General features: G+C 25.9%; 1 protein-coding gene across 9 annotated transcripts in view; it reads left to right on the forward strand.

The window, feature by feature from the left end:
* LOC135925039 (muscle calcium channel subunit alpha-1-like) overlaps nt 1-20,392 on the forward strand; it is a 92,506-nt gene extending 72,114 nt beyond the window's left edge. For 3 of the 9 annotated variants that reach the window (XM_065460184.1, XM_065460186.1, XM_065460187.1), the window contains 14 exons: nt 1,873-2,029; nt 3,007-3,134; nt 3,720-3,816; nt 6,149-6,257; nt 13,641-13,742; nt 14,108-14,247; nt 14,648-14,737; nt 14,843-15,011; nt 15,248-15,542; nt 15,866-15,946; nt 16,218-16,377; nt 16,690-16,894; nt 18,195-18,419; nt 19,593-20,391. In XM_065460184.1, coding sequence (XP_065316256.1) covers nt 1,873-2,029; nt 3,007-3,134; nt 3,720-3,816; nt 6,149-6,257; nt 13,641-13,742; nt 14,108-14,247; nt 14,648-14,737; nt 14,843-15,011; nt 15,248-15,542; nt 15,866-15,946; nt 16,218-16,377; nt 16,690-16,894; nt 18,195-18,419; nt 19,593-19,627 — 1,993 coding nt within the window. In that variant the 3' untranslated portion in view covers nt 19,628-20,391. Of the gene's footprint in view, nt 1-1,872; nt 2,030-3,006; nt 3,135-3,719; nt 3,817-6,148; nt 6,258-7,217; nt 7,321-8,403; nt 8,507-13,640; nt 13,743-14,107; nt 14,248-14,647; nt 14,738-14,842; nt 15,012-15,247; nt 15,543-15,865; nt 15,947-16,217; nt 16,378-16,689; nt 16,895-18,194; nt 18,420-19,592 lie in introns of all 9 variants that reach the window. The other 6 variants (XM_065460182.1, XM_065460185.1, XM_065460180.1 and 3 more) reach the window with 5 other exon arrangements.
* The last annotated feature ends 976 nt before the right edge of the window (nt 20,393-21,368 follow it).

A 21,368-nucleotide genomic window follows, 5' to 3' on the forward strand; every position in this document is an offset into this window, starting at 1 on the left:
TAAAAAATGATTTTTTTAGACTAAAATAATATATTGTTTAATAAATTTTTTTGTTTAAGCTGTATTTTTACTATAATTATATCGTGCCTAATATACTTAATGTATATGTTTATTTATAAATATTCTAATCAACATTCACATCTAAAAATAAAATAAAATTATAGAAAAAATAAATTTAATCTTAAACCCAAATTTTTATTTAGGTTTTATGCCTAAAATTTTTTTTTGTTTTGATCATATTATATTACGATAAAAATATTCTAACTTTTCAAATTTTTACCAATAACATTTGAATATGAAATAAGCAACAGCCAGCTTTTTTTAAACTCCTAAATATACTTGATATCTCATTTTTTTTATTCGTGGGATAATTGAGTAATTTACAAGTTATAAAATTTGCCTGTAATATAATAAAGTTTGGACCTTTTTTATATATTTTATTTAAATAATGTCCGCCATTATTTTGCCTAGTTTAGCATTTTTGATTAAAAATTCCATCCATTATTTTTTACAACTTTGAATTCATTCCGAATCTTTAATTTAAATTAATATATTAATAATCATTTATAGCTGATTAAAAAAAATTAATCACCTAACATATAGATTACAATTTATTTCTTATAACTCCTTCTTACTCCTTTTCTACCCTGAATATCCTATTTATTTTTTTGAAGTATGGACTAAATTCCAAGCATAAACTATAATATAATAAAAAGTATACTCATTCTATAAGACGGAAATTGAAACTAGAGGTCTGCAATGGGCGGGTTTTAGCCTGCTCATACTTCGGGTGGGCATGGTCAGGTTTTCTAAAATATTTTCAGCATCAGGCGGGTTAAAAGAAATTTTAAAGTATTGGCCGGGCGAATTTTTAATATTTTTCATCCGAATTGAGCAGAAATAACTACAATTTAATAAAAATAATTGTTTTATTACATTATATTGCATATATTCAAAAGAACGATGGGGTGGGCTTTTTGGCTAGAAATCCGCCCATTGTAGACCTCTAATTAGGACTACATGTTCCCAAAAAACATGAATAATTATATTTTGAAATAGTAATTTGAATGTTTTGTTTTAAAAAAATTATAACCTTTTTCAATATTATCCCAAAGAGAAATAACTTATTTTTAGATATTCCACATTATCATGTGAGTGTTGAAGTGAACCATCTAAAATTTCGGAAAAAGTAAAGGAAGATCAGAATTTAATATATGTATTATCTATAAGAATGAAGGCGAAAAATATACCTACCCTTAGCCTACCCTCAATGCATTCTTGGTCAACACGTCACAAGTTAAATTCTAAATAGGTAATTTAACCTATATCTTAGGTATAAAAATTATATTAAATTCACAGCTGTTACGAAGTATCATTTTAAAAATTTTACGAATTTCGCTAGTTTTTTTGAGGTCTTCTATTTTATCGCGTATACTCATAACTCAGTTATCTCATTTAAAAAAGAGCATTAGTTATTTCACTTCAACGCTCAAGTGATGGCATATATAAAATATTCTAAACCTCCAAAAATTCGAATCGAATAACGAGATTCTTTTCGAAAATTATGAATGATGTAATTTAGTATTCTCATGAATCACATTGAATAATTGTATTATTCGTACAAATTGAATATTATATTATTCATACTAAACGAATAATTGTAATATTGTTATACTAATAATGATGATTCTATTGTTTAAAAAAATCTTGACTGATTTTTTTAGGATAGATTTTACGCTTTATTAAATATAGTTATTCATAATTATTTTTGAAACTTAAAGGTTGAAATAGTTTTTTTATTTCATTAAAAGTTAGTAAAAATTCAATTTTTATATATTATACTTATATTATTAACTTTTTCAATTATTTTAGTTCAGCAACCGGCGAAGCCTGGCAAGAGATCATGTTGGCTTGCGCGAACACCCCTCAAGCCGTTTGTAACCCACATTCCGAAGCGAAGGGACTTCTTTGTGGGTCCGATTTTGCCTTCCCTTACTTTATCTCATTCTACATTCTTTGCTCATTCTTGGTTCATTTATTTTTCATGTTCATTCTATAATTCATTTTTTTCAAAATTTATTCTTCAATCATTTTATGGGCATATTTAGAAGATTGTTAACTTTAATCAACAGTTCGCTGATAACTCATTGGCATAGACAAGTGAGGGAGAAACAAGGAAATTTCCTTTGCCAATTTAAATCATTTTAGGTTAATTAAAATTAGCACGCTATATCCCCTCCCCCCTCTCCAAAAACATAAACACAATAAGTATCCTTCTTCCCTAACATATAATCCTGGCTACATAAATGAGTTCACTGAAATTTATAGAGTTTGGGTACAATAGTTTGCCCATTTTCATCAGGGGTAACTTTAAATTTAAGATTCCCCTGATAAAAAAAAAGAATAATCAATGAAACATTCAGAAAAATTTGAAAACCTAAATAAATGTTATTAAAGGCTATGACATATAATATTACCTAGACTAAAGATTCATCCATTTAAATTTGTATTAATTATTAAAACAAATCAGCTGGCTGGTGACACGCCATTTTGGTTTTCCATGAAAATAATTTTATATTAATATTTTATGAAAACATTTTTAAAAAAAAACTGTTTGATTTATGGAGAACCAAAATGGCGTATCACCAGATTATTTGTATTTTACAACACTTCAAAATACATTTTTATGAATGTATCGTTATTCTAGGTAAATATTATAATTAATTATATCAAGGATATTACAATTATAATTGTTATTCACAATTAACGAAAGCTCATTCTACATTTATTAATTAATAAAATATTTCGAACATTTAAAAACAATAACCCAGTCTTAGTTAATTTCTAAATGATTCGAAAAAATAAATATAAAATTTTTAATAAACCAATTAAAGAAAGAAAGAATAAATATACGGCTGTGAATTTTTTTTATGGAGTTGTTAACTATTTATTGTTATTATCCAAAAAATATATAAATTTTTTTATGACTCATAATTTTTATAACAGATTATAAATCTTTTCGTGGCCGTCATAATGGACAATTTCGATTACTTAACGCGGGATTGGTCTATATTAGGCCCTCATCATTTGGACGAATTCGTACGATTATGGTCAGAATATGACCCAGAAGCGAAGTTTCATATTAATTCAATAAGATTATATTCAGAAAGTTGTATCACTACTTTAATAAATAGTCATGTTACGGTTGTATGTAGTGACGTTATTACAAGGTGTCATAGAAAGAGCCTAACTTGTTTAAAATATGTTTCTCACCCCAAAACAGAAAATGTAGAATTTGTTTTAAATCACCTTTTTATATTATAAAGTATTTTATTTTCAGACTATATATTTAAAATAATTTGTTATATTATAAGACATCGTTTATAGTAAACGTGATGATGGTTAAGCCATACGATGTTCATGGTTAAACGATAATATAGCTGTATAATTTCGCATTCTATATTCTGTACAATGCTATTTATGGCTATTTTCGCTTGCTATTAACAGGCTTTAAATATGTTGAATTTTTTTTAAAAATAAACTCTTATATAATCTTATATTTCCAGGAGATTTTTTAATCTTAATAGGAGAATTTATTTGAAATCTTTGCTGGCAATCAAACCTTGAATGCTGGGATCACCATTAATTTAAAGGATTTATACCATACTTTCGAACATATTAGATATAAAACGGGGATTATTTATTTATTTTTTTTGTAGAGGTCGTATAAAGCATTTAGACGTTATAAATCTACTCAGAAAAATTCCACCACCTTTAGGATTCGGCATATTGTGTCCGCACAGATTAGCCTGCAAAGTAAATTATTTACCAAATTAATATATAGCCATACTAGAAAGCTTTTTAATGTATAAGATAAAAAATTTTTTTTAGAATTATTGTTTATTTCAACATTTTTCTTCAGTATATTTAAAAAAATGTTATTCAATGACGTCGCTAACTCCTATTATTTAGGCTTGCTAAACTAACATGTACATTTTGTATTACTTTCAACCTGAATCCGCCCACTCACGAAAATGGCAAAAAAATTCACCTAGCAAAATTTAATTTTTAATTATCATTCCAACTCATTGACTAAAATTTCACTGACAATTTAATCTCGACTTAAAAATAAATCTTTTTTTAATATATATATATTAATGAGAAAAATTATAAATCCTAAAAGTGACCCTAACGTCTTCGATATCATCTAAAATATTTTTTGTTGAAATGGCTGAATTGAGATATTTAGAACCATAGTTTAAAAAAAAATCAGATGTAAAAGTGAAATATCTACTGAGAAACATTAAATTATCTATTTATTTAGCCTCTCTCGGCATTCTCAAATTTCTCATCTATAATAAAATTAAATTTCGAAAGTCGATTCTCCTTTATTCAATATCGAGTCACATGTCATTATTAATAATACCTATATCGCGAAATCGGTCTTTTACCATGTTAATATATATTTTTTTAAACCTTCTTGGATATTTTATAATTAGGGACTAGTATAGATCATTCAATTTAAACTCAATTCATATCCATTATAAGGCAATTTCTCATTTGTTCTTTTTAACTTGTAAGATTTAAAATCTTATCTCATTTTATTTTAAAAATAAATTTTAAATTCTTATTCTTTTAAACATATGAAATCTCAGCTTTAAATTTTTTAAGCATATCAATATAAAACTGATTGCACAAAATAAAGGTTGTATTCCACTTGAACCATTCTCTACGACCTCTTATGGTCGGTTAAAAGGGGCATATGATTATACAACGTGTGCAAATCAAACACTATTTGTGACAGTTTCATATAGAAATTTAGGAGTTATGAGCAGGTTCTTGTCTTTATCTAGCGACTCCACATAATGACATTTATTTTATTGGAGAATTCATTTATAAGGGTGTCTTTAGTGAATAAAAATAAATAGCTTTAGAAATCTTAAAATTTAAGCAGCTATTTTTTTTTCCATATTGCAGAAATTTTAAAAATAAAAATAATCAAATCTAACTTAAAAGAATATAAAATGATTATTAAACGCCGAACTTAGTTTGTTTAATTCCTAACTAAATTAATTTATTATATATAAGTCATGTATATAATAAATTATATACATAAATGAAATACAGTTGGTTACGACTTATATTATATTTCTAACTTTAATGTTTAAAATTAATCGTGCCATGATATATATAAAATAAATATTTTTTTTAACTTTTATAAATATGTTTTAAATACTTGCGCTTTAAAATAAAATCAGATCAATAAATTCCTTCTTTTATACGGAATTGATTATATATTTGATTAGTGCAAAATAGAACTTCGAACCGAATCCCAACACGGCTATTACAAAACCGCGATTAGAAAGAATATTCCGCCTTGGATATAAACGGATTGAAAAGCACATTCTAGTGAACCGGAAAGGTCGGGAATTTCCCCCTAGTTTAAGTCACAATACCAATCTCGTGATTGCTTTGCATTTTATATTGCGCTAATTTTTGATTTTATTTAATTCCAATTTTTTTAACACAAAAAGTTTTGTTTTACTTTTCGCGTGGTTTTAAAATTTCTCTTTTCCTAAAAATAATACATATTTATTTTAGGTTAGATATAATTGAATCTGCAAGCATAATAATTGGCGATCTTTTTAATTTTATTTTCTTTACGATATGGAATTGGCTAATATTTACTCATTTTGGATACAGTTAATTTTTATTTATTTTATCATTTAGAGAAAGTATTTTATTGCCTATTTTTTTATTTAAAAAAATTTGAATAATTTTCGCGTTTTACATTTGAAGTACGTTTTCGAAAATAACACGCTTTATTTATGAAAGTGCGTTTTTATTTTAAAAAAATAATAAAGATCACTAAGCTTTGATTCCAAAAAAAAATAAGGCATGAAATAAAATGAAAGTCAAATAATTTAACATATTCTTTAAAAAAAAATACGTTTGCATTTATTTTAATTAATACATGTATAATGTTTTTAAAAAATTTATAATGTATACTTGAATTATAATAAAGATTCTATATAGCGCATTCATTTAAGAGAGAATATTGGCTTTGTATTTTGTCTATAAAAACATTAATTTTTTTTAAGCATATATAAATAACATCTAAATATAATAATATTGTGACATTCTTTAGAAAATGGTATACATGAACATGTGTCTTAACACTGATGGCACTGTGTCATTTAGTTCAACACTTTTCTCACTCATTCGCGCGAATCTTCGTATATATATGGACGCGAGTGGTATTTTTTATATGAAAAGATCTTTTTTTTAAAAAATCAGATTCAATAAAGTTTGATAAGAATTTTTTTTTCAAATTGACAAATTAAATGCTAAAATTAATAAGTTTTTGTACACACTGGTATTACATCCAAAACATCCCACAACTTATTTTAATTTTTTTTATTAATTATAAGATTTTTAACCCTTTTCTGTTTCCTTTCTACACCTTATACCTATTATAACTTAAAATTTTTATATTAATTTCTTCTTTTTTACTAACTAAATTCATGTAGTATAATGTAAATTCTCTTCTTGTTCTTTTACCACTATCTTGCTCTATTATATATATCTAACCGTTTCAAATTAATGCTACATTTAGTATAAAATTTAACAATTTAATACCTTCGGCTCCATATAAATCATTGTTTTTACAAACTAATTTTTTTATTAACCCTGATCGGCTTTCAATACAAAAAAAATATGACATTTTCTCATTCACCTAATTAATGTCATCCTTATTTTTTGTGTGTTTTATTAACAAAAAAACCCTCTTTTATTGTTATATCAAATGATATTATGATTTTTAATTGTTAAGTCATATACCATTTGCGTCTTCCAAGATGTATATTACTATATATTAAACACATCACCTTTCTTTCTTTATAATCTTGATACATTTCTCATTCATTTTCTCATGAAAATATATGAAAAAGACATCAAGCTGGGAAGGGTTGTGCTATATACATTATAAATGTGTGTTAATAATAATACCATTATTATTATGTAACAATTATATATGAAATATGATAAGTATATTATAATGTATATTTTAAAGAAATTAGCTAAATTTTGGTTTTTATCTATAAATAAAATGATAATTTAAACATTTTCAAGATTTCTCCGCGTTGTTTAGATCAAAATAATTATCATCACCCTTTATGTTAACCCATTTACAAAAAAATATTTTTCTTCTACTTCAGAATTTGGTCAAGATGAATATGCCTCTCAATAGTGACGGAACAGTCATGTTCAACGCCACTTTATTTGCCTTAGTTCGTTCTAATTTGGGAATTTATATGGACGGTATGGAAAATTTAAAAAAAAAACAACTTAGATAACCAAAAGATTAGCTGTCATTTAACACTTTCTATTAAGTGATATTTTTCTTGGAGAGTTATTGGAAAATTATCTACTTGACTTTATAAAAAAATCAAAATTGTGTCATTAAAGTATAAGTGTATCTAGTATGTTTTCCGAGAATACTTATTCCACAAATCCATTTACTGCATCCTTCTTTACTCCCATATTTATTTTTGAGCTTAACATGTGCATATAAAGATTAAAGAATATCTAACTATTATATAAAACTACCAAACTTTTAATATAAATGAATGTATATATTTTAAAATATATCGTTATCATATTCTTTTAGACAAACGAAATTGTAAAAAAAAAATTAACTCTACGGAACATGGTATTTTATATGGAACGAGATTTACGATATCCAAACGAATGATGGATGGAAAATCATTTTAAGTGTTTTGAAATCTCAATATTTTGCTATATTAAATATTAATTAGCTTGCTTGCATGTTACTCTCTTTAGAGGGTTTAAAAAAATAAATGCTTTACATTTGCGATCATTGGGAATATTTAAGTTTACAATAATATAAATCTAAATTTCGCTTCATAGTTTTACACAATATTCAATTCGCATGATAATTTACTTTCATTTTAAAGAATGATTTTTATTTATAATATATTGCTTTATTATACATTATCAAATCGATTGATATCATATATTTTTTACATTACAGTATATTATAAATAACCCGCTTTAGATTTCCCATTTTATAACGTTTTCCCGCTAAAAATTTATGATCCTAGAAATCTTCTAACTGACCATTTTTTCCCCGTTTTCCGTTTTTACCTTTTTGTAAATTCTGATCCTTCGTGAATCCTAATATGCGAGTTATAATATATTGTATTTATATTAAATTGAGTGATACCACTAAAACAAAAACTTGTTATATATATACACTCATCATATTTACCCTTTTTAGAATAAATTTACATATAATATTCCAAAATCTAATTCCCTTTTCTTTCTTTTCTTATTGATTTTAAAAAACAATTACAAATATTTTATGCCCGCCCTCAAACCTAGAAAATGATGGCTATGAATATGCAGCTTCTTAAAGATGGAACGGTAACATTCCGTGGTACCTTATTTTCATTAATTAGGGTAGCACATCACCTCAATATGGAAGGTAGCTCTAGTTCTCATCTTTCTTATTCTTCAATATTTTATTCTTAAACTTTGAAATAGAAACCATTTTTTAAGTGTGCATTTATTTTTCCTTTCTTTGCCAGTCTTTTAGATTTTTTTATCTCAGAATTTTATTTTATACCTATATAAATATCCCCTTATATATAAATCTCTTTTTTTTTCATCATAATATTAAAGGTTTGACTTGTTTGATATTCATGATTAATATCACTAAATTAAAGTTCGCACTTGAATTAAATATTTTTATTTAATGTTTTATATTTTGGCTAGATGATTGTAGTTATACTTATTATATTGTGTGACACACTTTAAAAAAATTTCTTTGCATCCTTTTATGTGTGTGTTATATTATATTTTATTTTTTTTGTATATTATTCATACTTTATTGCTTGTTAATTGAGATTCGCTAACATAAAAAATAATTCTCTATTTGACTAAGTTTTATGTCTATCACCTTTTAAGACATTTTTTTTCCTTTTCCTTTTATTTGGTACTATATTTTCATAACTTACTTTTTGAAAAATATTTTTTCATTCTTCCTTTAATTGCCATCCTCCACTCACTTTTTTCATTTTTTGAATGAGTTTTTTTTCTCTTTTTTTTGATTATTAACTAGTTTTTATTTTTCATCTTCCTTTGATTTATAAATTCTGAATCATCAACTAATTCCAATGAAACTATTAGGGGTAAATAAATACGAATCAATAAGTTTTTATAGTTATTTTAACTTTTTAATAAGAATTAAAAATTAGATTACAATCCAATAGGTAATTAGCATAATTTTTTCACGAAAATATATTACAATTAAGTATAGCATTACCAGGCATCAAATGTATTGTTAAATCGGATATGGTTAATATAATTTCCCCAAGTCAGTTCATTTAATTTTGAAAAAGATATTTGAACATTTTCACTGATCTTTTTCAAAATTATTTAATATATTATATATAATAATTCCGCCATTTTAAAAAAAACTTACTATAGCTCAGAATTTTCTATGCTTAATTATATATCACGGTAAAACATAGAAAGGCCACCGCCTCATTATTTTGACTTCATAAATCGACCTAGTCATCACCTTATGGAGATTACATTAAGTTTATATCATAGGCTTATAAAAAATTGGCCTAACTTCTATGGTCGGTTTTTTGATGGCTTCTACCATTTTATTGGAAGGATTTATGCCCTCTTACAGGCCTTTAGCCGGGTTACATTTTTTAAAAAAAATAATTTTGTACCCTTTAAAAAATTAAAAGGCATCTTTTCATAAAATTTTCAATTAGTCATTATTTAAAAAAATTATTAACTTATACTCAGGGTTGGGCAGTATTGTACATGTTTTAAATACATACTTTTTTGTATTTATAATTGTTTTTATTTAGAATTTTCAATAGCATTTAAAATAATTATTTATATAGCTTCCACTTTGTCTATATTTATGCCTTCAAGTGAAATTGAAAAGGGTTTTTTTGAGAAATTGTATATTTCAAAAAAAGATAATAAAATATAGTATTTGCAAGTACTATAGATATGCAACCATTAGCCAATTATAAGATAACAATAATTGCTATTACGGCAAACTTATAGTTGTACTTATTCTTTTTATCATAAAAATAGCTGTCAACAAAATGCTGACATATTATTGCATTATTCTAAACCTCTCGTTATGGCAAATGAGAATGCTTTGGGTAAACGTTTTTGCCCAAAATATAAATGCGATGGACAAATATAGAAGGGACTAGCTACTTTAACTGATCCATATTTTCAATATCGATTGATATAATGCGATGAAAAAAAATTATCTTCAAAATATGCTTTTAAAGGAAGCTCTTAAAACTCAAAAAAATAATGTCGTGAATCAGCTAGTGATTCATCTTCTTTTCTTATGTTGAAGGGGATGATTACTTGAGCTTTTATAATAGTAGTATTAATAATATCTTCAATGATTTAAAGTTGAACGAGGTATACAATTATATTTTATCTTCATCTTCATCTCCCTTTGAAAGATTATTTACAGTTGCTACAAATAGACTGAATAGACTAGAGGTCTGCAATGTGCGGGCAGGTTTTCTAAAATAGGTTAAATATTGGGCTGGTGGGTTAAAACATATTTTTAAGACGATGAGCTGATGGATTTTAAATATTTTTTAGGCGTAATAAGTAGAACAGACTTCTATTTATTAAAAATATATTTTTTTATTTTCATAATATTGCATATTTCCTAAGTTTAATTAAAAATACATTCAAATAAATAAAAAGACAAACCAGTCATCAAAATAATTTTTTCTTTGCATACCTTTAGAATTGACACCGATTAAAGGATACATTGTTTGAAAAACTTGTATTAAAAAAAGTAAGGTATAATTTTATTAAAATGAATACATTCTTTTAATGTGAATTTTTATATTGCCAAGTATGCATACTTTTATTTAGGGATGTAACACATTTCCCGGAAAATTTGAAATTTTCCTTATAGTTTCCCCAATGTGTTTTGATCACACGATCTTCATCATATTTTGCTGAAATATTTTTTTCCTCATAGTTCATGAATCATAATTGTGTTCTGTTTTTGTATGTATACGTTCATTCTCAATCATTTTAGATAGTATAATAAATCTCAACTCAATAAATGTTCATCTGAAGGAAATTTTTTAATAAGTTAAAACATTTAATAATTGAGGTAAGGATAAGAAGTAGTATTAAAGGTTGGAGATATGGGAGAGGGTTGGTGGTTATTTAAAAGTTTGAGTGATATTGATTAGGTACAGTTAATTAATTTTGATGAAAAATCTAATTTTAAATATATTAAGCTGAATCGATTAAATATTTCCAAAACACTATATTAATGCAAGCAAAACAATTTAATGAAATATGTTGATAGTGTTTCATCTGAAGTAAAAATTCAACTAGATATTAAATTTGTAGCAACCGTTTTTATGTCAAATACACATTTTCCATAACTCAATGTGTAATGGAAGAAGTCATTTCAATCTTTTAACCTGCTTTTAAAATCCCTTCAAGATATTTAATCAGTTGAAATTTGTTAATCAATGAATATGAAAGAATTAAAATATAGTAACCAAAAGATTATATAAAAATATAACCCTCATTAGTGATGGGTGGACATTTATAAGGGAAATGTAATATAAATTTTAATATTACAACCTCAAGCCTCATATTCTATAAATCAATTGAAACAGTGCATTTTTTTCTTATAAAGTAATAGCAGATTAAAGGATCATAATATGAACGATTTAAGAATGATAAATGCTCGAGCAGAAAATGACATTTTACTTCTAACATCATGAACATTCACCGACCCCTACCATCTTGTTCACAAAATTCAATACAACAAATTTATATTTCAAAAAGAATATTCACGAATGCTTGATTTTTATAATATTTTATATAAATGATAAAAAAAATTGATATAAAATATTACTATTGTATCAATAAAAAAAATTAAAATACGAAATTCCCAGAAAAAAACGGTTTTTTTTCATCCCAACAATATACATAGATGGGAATATATGTCTAATGAATTTAAGTAATTGAAGAGATAGGAAACATAAAAATTAACACATAATAACTGATAATGCAAGTAATATGAAAGTATGAATACTTTAATCCCAACTATCGTGTGTGCGCATCTCATGCATGGACTTTATTTGCTCTTAAAGGGTATATCAAATAAAATATTTCCAATTCAAATTTTAGCAGCAAAGGCCAAAATTATAATAAAATATATTTAATCCACCATATATTTTATCAACTTTAAGGAAAAACAACTGCTTTGATAAAAATCGGATTGTTTCTTTAAAGGGATCAACCCGTTGGGCAGGCATAATTTTGATAATTAATAGTCTGTTAAAAAAATGAAAATATTATGCAGGATATGGCAATAATTGAAATTTTTACTGATAGAGATAATAAGAAGCATATACTTGATAATGGAGGTATTTTAAGTAATCTTGTACAGCTATACAATTTATAAAAGCCATTTCTTTACAAATAGAGATAGCGGAAACGGATAAATTTAATTTATCTGACGTTCCACAAGCATTTATTAATATCAGGAAGATATTTAACAATTATAAAGCAACATCAAATCTCTCTTAGAACGGAATTATGGAGATTGCAAAATTTATAAATAAAAACAGAATAAATTTTTGTTACCGAAATATAGTACATTTCGCTACTCATATATTTGACCCAAGATATTGTGTATTTAATTAAAGACAATGAAGTTTGTAAATAGGAATTTTATCAGTGCTACAGACTTGTAGTGATGAAAAGAATTTAATCTTCTTTTGTAAATATCAACTAAAAATCTCGAGATAAAATAAAAAATATATAAGGTCAAGAAACTAGTTTTATGGAAAAAGCAACTTCTGCAAATGACAAATTGCTCGATTCCAGATGTTTAAACTCAAATCTTGAATTTTTTTTTATCTTCAAACTTAGATAACAAAATAATTGTAGTTATCATACACCAATCCCGTTGTTTCCCTAATTATAGTTTCCCGGGAAATTTACATCTCTACTTTTATTCTGAAATATAAACATTTGCTACAATAACTATGTTTAAAAACATCTTGAATAATATTACATATTGATTTTTGAAAAGCAATTAAATAGATATTATATATAAACTATTATAAAAAAGTATTTGAATTTAAAACTTTTTGAAAATATTTGTATCTGAAAATTTTCAATAGTAATATGTATTTGTATTTAAGATAATTTTTTCTAAAGTGGGATTTAAAATTTTTTGAAAATTTACCCAATCCTGAGTGTAACCTCCAACCTTCTCTCTAAAACAAAAAAAATATATTGAAAATATCTAAAATTTATTTACTGACCGACTTTCTATACCAAATTATTAACCCCTAGGGATTTAGATGTAAAATTAACGATTATGGTTAATATTAATTAATACAGTTGATGCTTGCTTGATGATATTAGCTTATTTGTAAATAATATATTATTTTATCTTTTCGTTTACTAAGAAATAATTTTTAAAAGTTAAGAATATTTGTAAAAATTTTTTATATTTTAAAAAAAAAATTTATTCTTTTTTTGTTACATTGATTTTCGCTGTTTCTTATGCTCAGGGAACCTTGATCAAGCTAACGAAGAGCTAAGAGCTGTAATTAAAAAGATATGGAAAAGAACTAGTCAAAAATTATTGGATCAAATTGTGCCACCCGCTGGACGTAAATTGATAATCTCTTACTTTTTTAAATAAAATTCCTCCTATTCACATTTTTAGATTTCTTTTTCTAAATTTAAACTCCTGCAAAATTAAAAATTTTTTTGCCCCGTTCTTAAATTAAGACTAATCTCATTAGTTTAATATATCCCTTTTTAGTGGTTTATATGATTTCAACATTATCGGCCTATCCGATTTTAAAAAAATTAGCATTATGAAAAATAAAAGATCTGATATTGGAAAATCGGTAAACTCATAATTACAAGCACATTTAAATTGCAAATCTTGTAGTATCCTTCGGTTTATTCCTGATTTATTGAATGTAAATGAATATTCAAAAACATAATTTTAAACAAACAAAAATTCAAGATGATGATGTAACAGTGGGAAAATTTTATGCCACTTTTTTGATTCAAGATTACTTTCGTCGTTTTAAGAGGCGTAAAGAACTCGAGAAAAATCCTCACTTAGGTGATAAGGATAAAGGTGGTAGCGGTAATATATTACAGGTTTGTTTTAAAAAAATACATTAATAAATAATATAGTGTATATTACAAAAAAATTAATAACTATCTACTTATAATATATATATATATCATTTTTAATCAATACACAAAAAGTGAACACTTTTAGAGGTTATCTCTCCTATGATAGTCAACTCTTTGAGCATCTAGCTTCTATCACGTCTAGAGCCTTGCCTTCCAAATTTATTTAGTTATTTTTTGAGCTCATCCCAAATTTTTTTGTTTATCTTCAAGCCCACACTTATAATTGGGTCGGGCCATAAAATTTATGCCTATTAAATGGCCTACAAGCATTTTTTTATGTCAGTAATTATTTCCTTGAAATTTGTGGTTACTAATATAAAAAATATTTTAATTTCAATATTTAAAAAAAATGTATATGAAGGCTGGCTTAAGAGCTATTCAAGATACAGGCCCTGAAGTTAGGAGAACCATGTCTGGAAATCTGGAAACTGGAGGAGACGAAGATTCAAAGGTGGAAGTTATGATCTTATATGATTGCTTCTAACAATATTTTTCATAAATTGACTTTATTAATTACTATTTTTAATATAAATATAAAAAAATACCCACTTCATAGAGAAATCAATCCATATTTGGTAATCTAGTGTCAGCCGTTCAAAGCAAAATAACCGGAAATTTGGGTGTAGGAGGGACGGATGAATCAAGTAAGGCCTTGAGCAAGAACCAATCCACTTTACCTATCCCTTTACCTGATGTTAGAATGGAAGGTGAAACAACACCTAAAGGTTTTTTTTTAAGTATTTCTTTACTTGATTTTTGGAAATTTTAAAAACACCATTTTAGTTTTTAAATACAGAAGCGCATATATGTTGGCATAATTATTTTTTAGATTTAAATTGGTCCTTTCCGAGAGTCTAAAAGTCTTAAATCACAGTTAGATGATGTGTAATCTTTCTATCATCATGATAAAAATAGCGGCATCGTGTGATTAATAAATTTAATTTATGATTTTTTACAATAGAACCCGAATCTTCTAAACGACGTATAAGTGGCGCATTTGTCAAAAGAATAGGCGGAAGTTTTCGTAAACGCAGTTTGAGAAAGAAAAAAGATGCCCCCTACAGTACGGGTAAAATGTCGGGTGGTGGGATAATTGTTCCATCTTTGGATGAAAGAGAAGAAGATATAGATCAAACTAAAACAGATTTGAATATGGATAGGGCAGCCGACGAATCTCAAATATTATTCGAAACGGATAGAACTGATCGGGGCGATTATCGTCGAGATTATAATAGAACCAGAGATCTAGACGAAAGGTAAAATTAACTGGTGAATTTGTCGAATATGGACCAATGTCAGTTATTGTGTCTTTATGAAAAATAAAATAATTTTCTATCATTTATGATGAATTTTGGAGCCTAATACAAGCAAGGTTCAGAGAATTAGATGGAAAGAGAAATTTTTTTGATTATACTTCACGCATATTTTGAATAAAAATGGCAGCTATTCAAATTATTAGTTAATATTATTTATTGAAAATAGAAATGAATGATTTCCAAACTATCACATGGTAAAATAATATTATATAAAAAATATATGAATAATTGATGTTTTTTAATGACGATTTTTATTTTATAAGATCCTACGAACAAATTGATTTACAATTACAACCTTCCTCGATAAGATCTCCCCTCTTGCAAAGGCAACCTAGAATCGAAAGGTTTTTGTTTTTTTGGCAAAATTTTTATATTAAAGTCACGATTTGGTCAGAGTTGTAATTGAAATATTTAAATATAACTATTATAAAATTAAATCTTGTTACTTATTTTTGTTTGACTCGAAAATATTAAATCCAAACACTGTGATTGAAATAAGGATTAGTAGTTAAATATATGTATTGATTATTAATACTGAAACTCAAGCCGATAAAAAATTATTCAATTAATATATTAATCAAATAAAATATAAAAAAATTTTGATTTAAATTAAAGCCACAAACCAGAGGATTACGAGGCGGATGAAGTAAGTCGACATTTACCATGGGCCGAAGTAGTTCAGCAAAGTCCGCAAGCCTTGCCTACTCATCCATCTTCCATATCCCGTAAACTTCCATCCATCGCGTCCCCATCTTATTTCGATCATTACGCACAAGTAACCAACATTCACAATTATAATTATTATTTCATTCGAATTATTTTTAAGATTAATTGTGTATCATTATTCTTGTTCATCTCCCCGTCTCTCCCTTTAATAGGCATAAAAAATGGGGGGGGGGGGGGGGGGGGGGAGGGGGGGGTAGAGGTTAACTTCATAACGTTAAATCATAATAAAATCGAAAAAATATCTAATTGGGCAAATTAATATATGATCTGAAGCAACTAAACAAAAAATCTTTGATTGATAAAAGAAAAGAATATTACAAAAACCCACTCAATTAAAAAAAAACTGTTTCATTTCTCAAAGCCCTATCAATTGCCACCGCCTCCTCACTTACCTCGCCTGTATTCGCCTCCCGACAAAAAAAGTCTGCTTATATTTCCTACCCATGGTCCTGTACCCGATTCCGGCCATGATATAAAAACTCCTCTTATCGTAGAATCTTCCACCAGTCTCGACGAGGACCTTGGTACACCCTTATATCACCGAACTTCTCCGCCCATGAGACACGGTCAGTATTTAACAGAATTATTATATCTTGTTTTACTTATTATTCGCCTAATTCAAATTTCAAAATATCAAGCCATCATTCTCATTTTTTCATATTTTAAAAGGAAATGGCTAGTGTTGTTAAACGGCTCGAATTAAGCCTATTTTTAACGGCTAACTCAATATTTTAACCAGAAAAATATTGTCTAAGCCTCGAGATTTCTTTAATAGATTTTCAAACCTTTGTGCCACCTATGAGCAAAATTTTAAGGCTTGCATAATAATTTTCCTAATGAAATATTGAGTTAGGCGTTTAACAACACTAGAAATGGCACAATTATGAAATCAAAAATTTTAAAATATTTCTTTCCTGTATTTAACTCTATATACCAGAATGCACCCCACTCATCAGTATCGCACCCTAATTGTATTAATTATTCTTCATAAAAAAAATAATATTACGCTGTGATTTTTTTTAAAAATCCATATAATAATTTTCTAAACAGATAAAAGGAAGAAAGTGATTTTACTCTAATTTATTTTATTATTACTTGGTATCGGTGGTATCGGCCAATACGGTGTTAATATCGTTAGTATCCGTTTAGATATTTTCTAAAAATATTACCAATGCATCTATGCTTTGGTGCACAAGATTTTTTAAGATAAAATTTGTGAGTTATCTATATTATTTCGTATATATATTGGTTTTACAAATCACTCCCCTCAAGTCGACTCCAAAACGGCTTAGCCAAGTTTTTAACTGGAAAAAATCTGTTTAGAATCAAGGCTAAGCAGAAATTACATCTATTTTTTCAAAGTTTAATCTTCAAACATACTTCATTTTTTTTTATATTTTAACAACTAATTGATTATTTAAAATTAAATTTTAAAATAACTTTTGGGCCATATAAAATAAATTTATGTATATATATAATCCTAATATAATACGTAAACGGTGGTAACATTTCCATTCCAATTAACATAATATATTTTTGATTGTTAAAAATACTGGTAAGGTTTATATTGATAACCTAGTTTTAATAGCATATGTGTTGTCTTTTTTAATGAATTTATATCGTCTTAATTTTATCTAACACTTTGAAACACTCTTTATTAAAATTGTATTGAAATGATCGTTCCATACTTGAAAAGTATTGCCATGTCGCTGTAACCGTCTAGGACTGGAGAAAAAAGAATAATAATATCGTCTAACAATAATATAATTTGTTCATTGTTGATATTCTAAAAACGGATCATTTATGTTTTCCCAAAAACAATTTTAAAAATTAGACAGTCTACTTTAAATAAAAAAAAATGTTTAGACACGCAGCAATTTCGTTTTTCGTCTCCATTCTCGTCCAAAAAGGATGATATAATATTCCCATCTTCGACTCGCAAAAAGAGACTTTTACCATACGTCCCAACGTCTTTAGTAGTCAGTGCTAATAACTTTCTGTCTGGGGTCGACATCAATAGTAATCAACGTAAAAGATTACTGCCTATCCAACCTGGTTCTACCTCTTTCGAAGAGGACGAACATTTTTACAGTGATATCTTTTTTATTTTCGTTCTATAAATATTTAAGACATTACAAGTGAGGCCATGATGAAATTCGTTGATTCTCATTATTCAATATTTTTTCCGAATTTCTTGAGCAAATAGAGCTCAGAGAATTTTTAACTACTTATACTTGTAAATAGTACAAATAAACAAAATAATAAAAATCAAACATTTATTTTTAAAAATAACCAAAATAAATAAAACTTTAAATAGCGAGATGACAATTTTATTATATTAAGAAGTTTGAGTTGAGCGCATATAATTGAAAAGAATGGGTTATATTTCAGAATAAAAAATTTATATATATGTTAACGGCAACATGTTTTTTCTGTCAATGTTATTTTTCAAGTTTAAATCATTTTTTGAGCGCTTTTTTAAATTTAAAGATCTGTATTTCACCCTATGAATTTCAGTCAATTTTGTCATGAACTTTTCAACTTAATATAATTTAGTTATATTTCCATCATTTTTTGTATAAATTATAAATGATTCATAAGAGAGCTATTCTGCTGGATTACCTTTCCTGTACAATCAGATTTTTAAATTTAAACGCACTCAAAAATGATTTAAAGTTAAAAAATAACACATTACCCATATTTATCGTTTTTACAAATAATATGGGGTATAAAAATGTGAGCCAAATTTGCACTATTTAATCCAGGTTTTAAAATTTGAGAAAGGGGGGCTTAATTTTTTAATTTATATAAAATAAATGGGCAGCCGGTATTATATTCTAAAATGGTTTGAGTGGGGGCAGAGAGAAAGTTATGTTTAACCCTTTAAAAAATTTAGTATGGTTTAAGTGAATGGATCCATTTAGTTATAAAAGTAGTATAAAAAATTTGAAAATTTGGGGAGAACCTAATATAAATTATTTAATATTGTTTATTTAACGTAAACAGTGTACATTCTTGTCTATTTGTTTCTCTTAACATAATATTATATATAGATGCAATTTAAATGTAATCCAGAGATTATATTGCGCTTCTTTGAATACATCTTAAAATTTATGTTTTCCTAACACATACAAGAAATGTTGAAATGTAAAAAAAATGTTAGATAGAAAAGGAAATAATGTAATGCTAAACTTTTTTTAAATAAATCTAATAGTTTATATATAATATACTAGATTTATGATATTTTGTACATATATTTTTTAGGGGACAGCCAACCCGATAAAGATAATATATCCTAACTTTAAAGAAATAAAATTTATATAAATACCTTGATCAGTATTTAAATTATTATCGGATTCATTGATGTTCAATACTTTATTTTAATAAATTATTTATTAAATTGTAAACCACAAGAAATATAGACGACGAAAATAAGCAATGAAATTAAAATATTATATTTGCATTCTAAAAACATTTATTCATATCGCATTTTTTGTTTAAAAGGAGTTATGTGTTTTTAGTTTTTACCATTCTTTGCCTTGAATAAATTCTAAAGCACGTCTTATAACATTAATTTAATCTCGACCTATTTTTTTTTGTATTGTGATCAAAAGAGTTTTGCTTTAATGTTACACAACCTAACATTATAAAACCATTCCCATTACTTATCTCCGCTTTTATTGTAAAATATCTTGGAGAATAGTTATCAAAATTAATAACTGTAAAGTTATTGTAAGGATCAACAATCATCATATTTTTTTGTACAAGAATAAAATTTATATCCTTAAAAAAAATAAAGCAATACATAATCTCATCTATTAAATATTTACATCCATCAGTGCAATAATTTTGTTTGAGTGTCCAAACATAATCATTTTTCTTTTTCCCCCAATTGCCAAATTATTACAATTTTTTACAAAATCGTGGTATGAATATTTTTCCCCTCCAAATTATGTAATATAGTATTATCCTTTTTAAAATTATTTATAATAGTTCAATTAAGATGCCTTTTATATGAGGCAACCAATAAGCAATTATTATATTAAAATAGTGCCAAATCCTATGACGAACGATTAATCATATGTATTTATAAAAAATTTGTATATAAATTAATATTTTTATATTTCAAATTTTATACTTTGTTATCAGTTTATTATTCGTAACATGTATAAATCATTACAATATAAAATAAAAAAAACAAATTGTGAGATTATGATATATATATGTATATTATTAAATTTTAAAAAAATCAATTTCTATAGTGTGTTCAGGGATGGTCTGGGAAGGTTACGACCTCATTTTTCTCTATACATGACCAAAACTATGGGTTGAAAATTATAAAATGGGAAATAAGCTAGAAGATATCACAAATTATATTGTAAGATAAGTGCACAAATAATAATCATACACATCACATATCAGATAGGTCATATTGTTTATTACATATAAAATTAGGTTCATTGCATATGTAAAAAATCAGATATTGGAAATATAAAATATTTCAAGTAAAATGTTTCAAAATGATTACAACTATTAATTTCGATAAAATAAGTTTAACTATTTATATCTGCCTATATAATATTGCATTTAAAATAATATTCATATTTTAATGGTATGTTAATATATAGGGTTGGCAAAATAAGTGATCTAAAAAAATATATTATTTAAATCGCAATTTTAATGAAATACTAATATTTTAATTAGAGAAGTAGAGATTTATTGAAAAATATCTATATCATATTTTTTTTGCTTCAATATAATACCTTGCAAATGTTAATGCTTTAGGAGACCCATTAAGAAAATTGTTGAACAAATATATATTAGGTCATGAGCTAATTTGATATTTTGTCAAATAAAAATTCGATATGTGCATACTTTTTTTTAAAATAAATCTAACATCGATATCAATAGTCAAAAAGAAAGCCATTTAATATTTTCTAAGATGAATACTATCGTAAAATTTGATTCAAACGGCTAAACCGAAAATTATATTTTCATAACTAATAGAATAATGGCGGTTTTATTATTTTTCAACTGGGT

The sequence above is a fragment of the Gordionus sp. m RMFG-2023 genome, chromosome 2 (genome assembly GCF_954871325.1).
Source record: "Gordionus sp. m RMFG-2023 chromosome 2, tfGorSpeb1-WG-v2, whole genome shotgun sequence".
Taxonomy (NCBI): domain Eukaryota; kingdom Metazoa; phylum Nematomorpha; class Gordioida; order Chordodea; family Parachordodidae; genus Gordionus; species Gordionus sp. m RMFG-2023.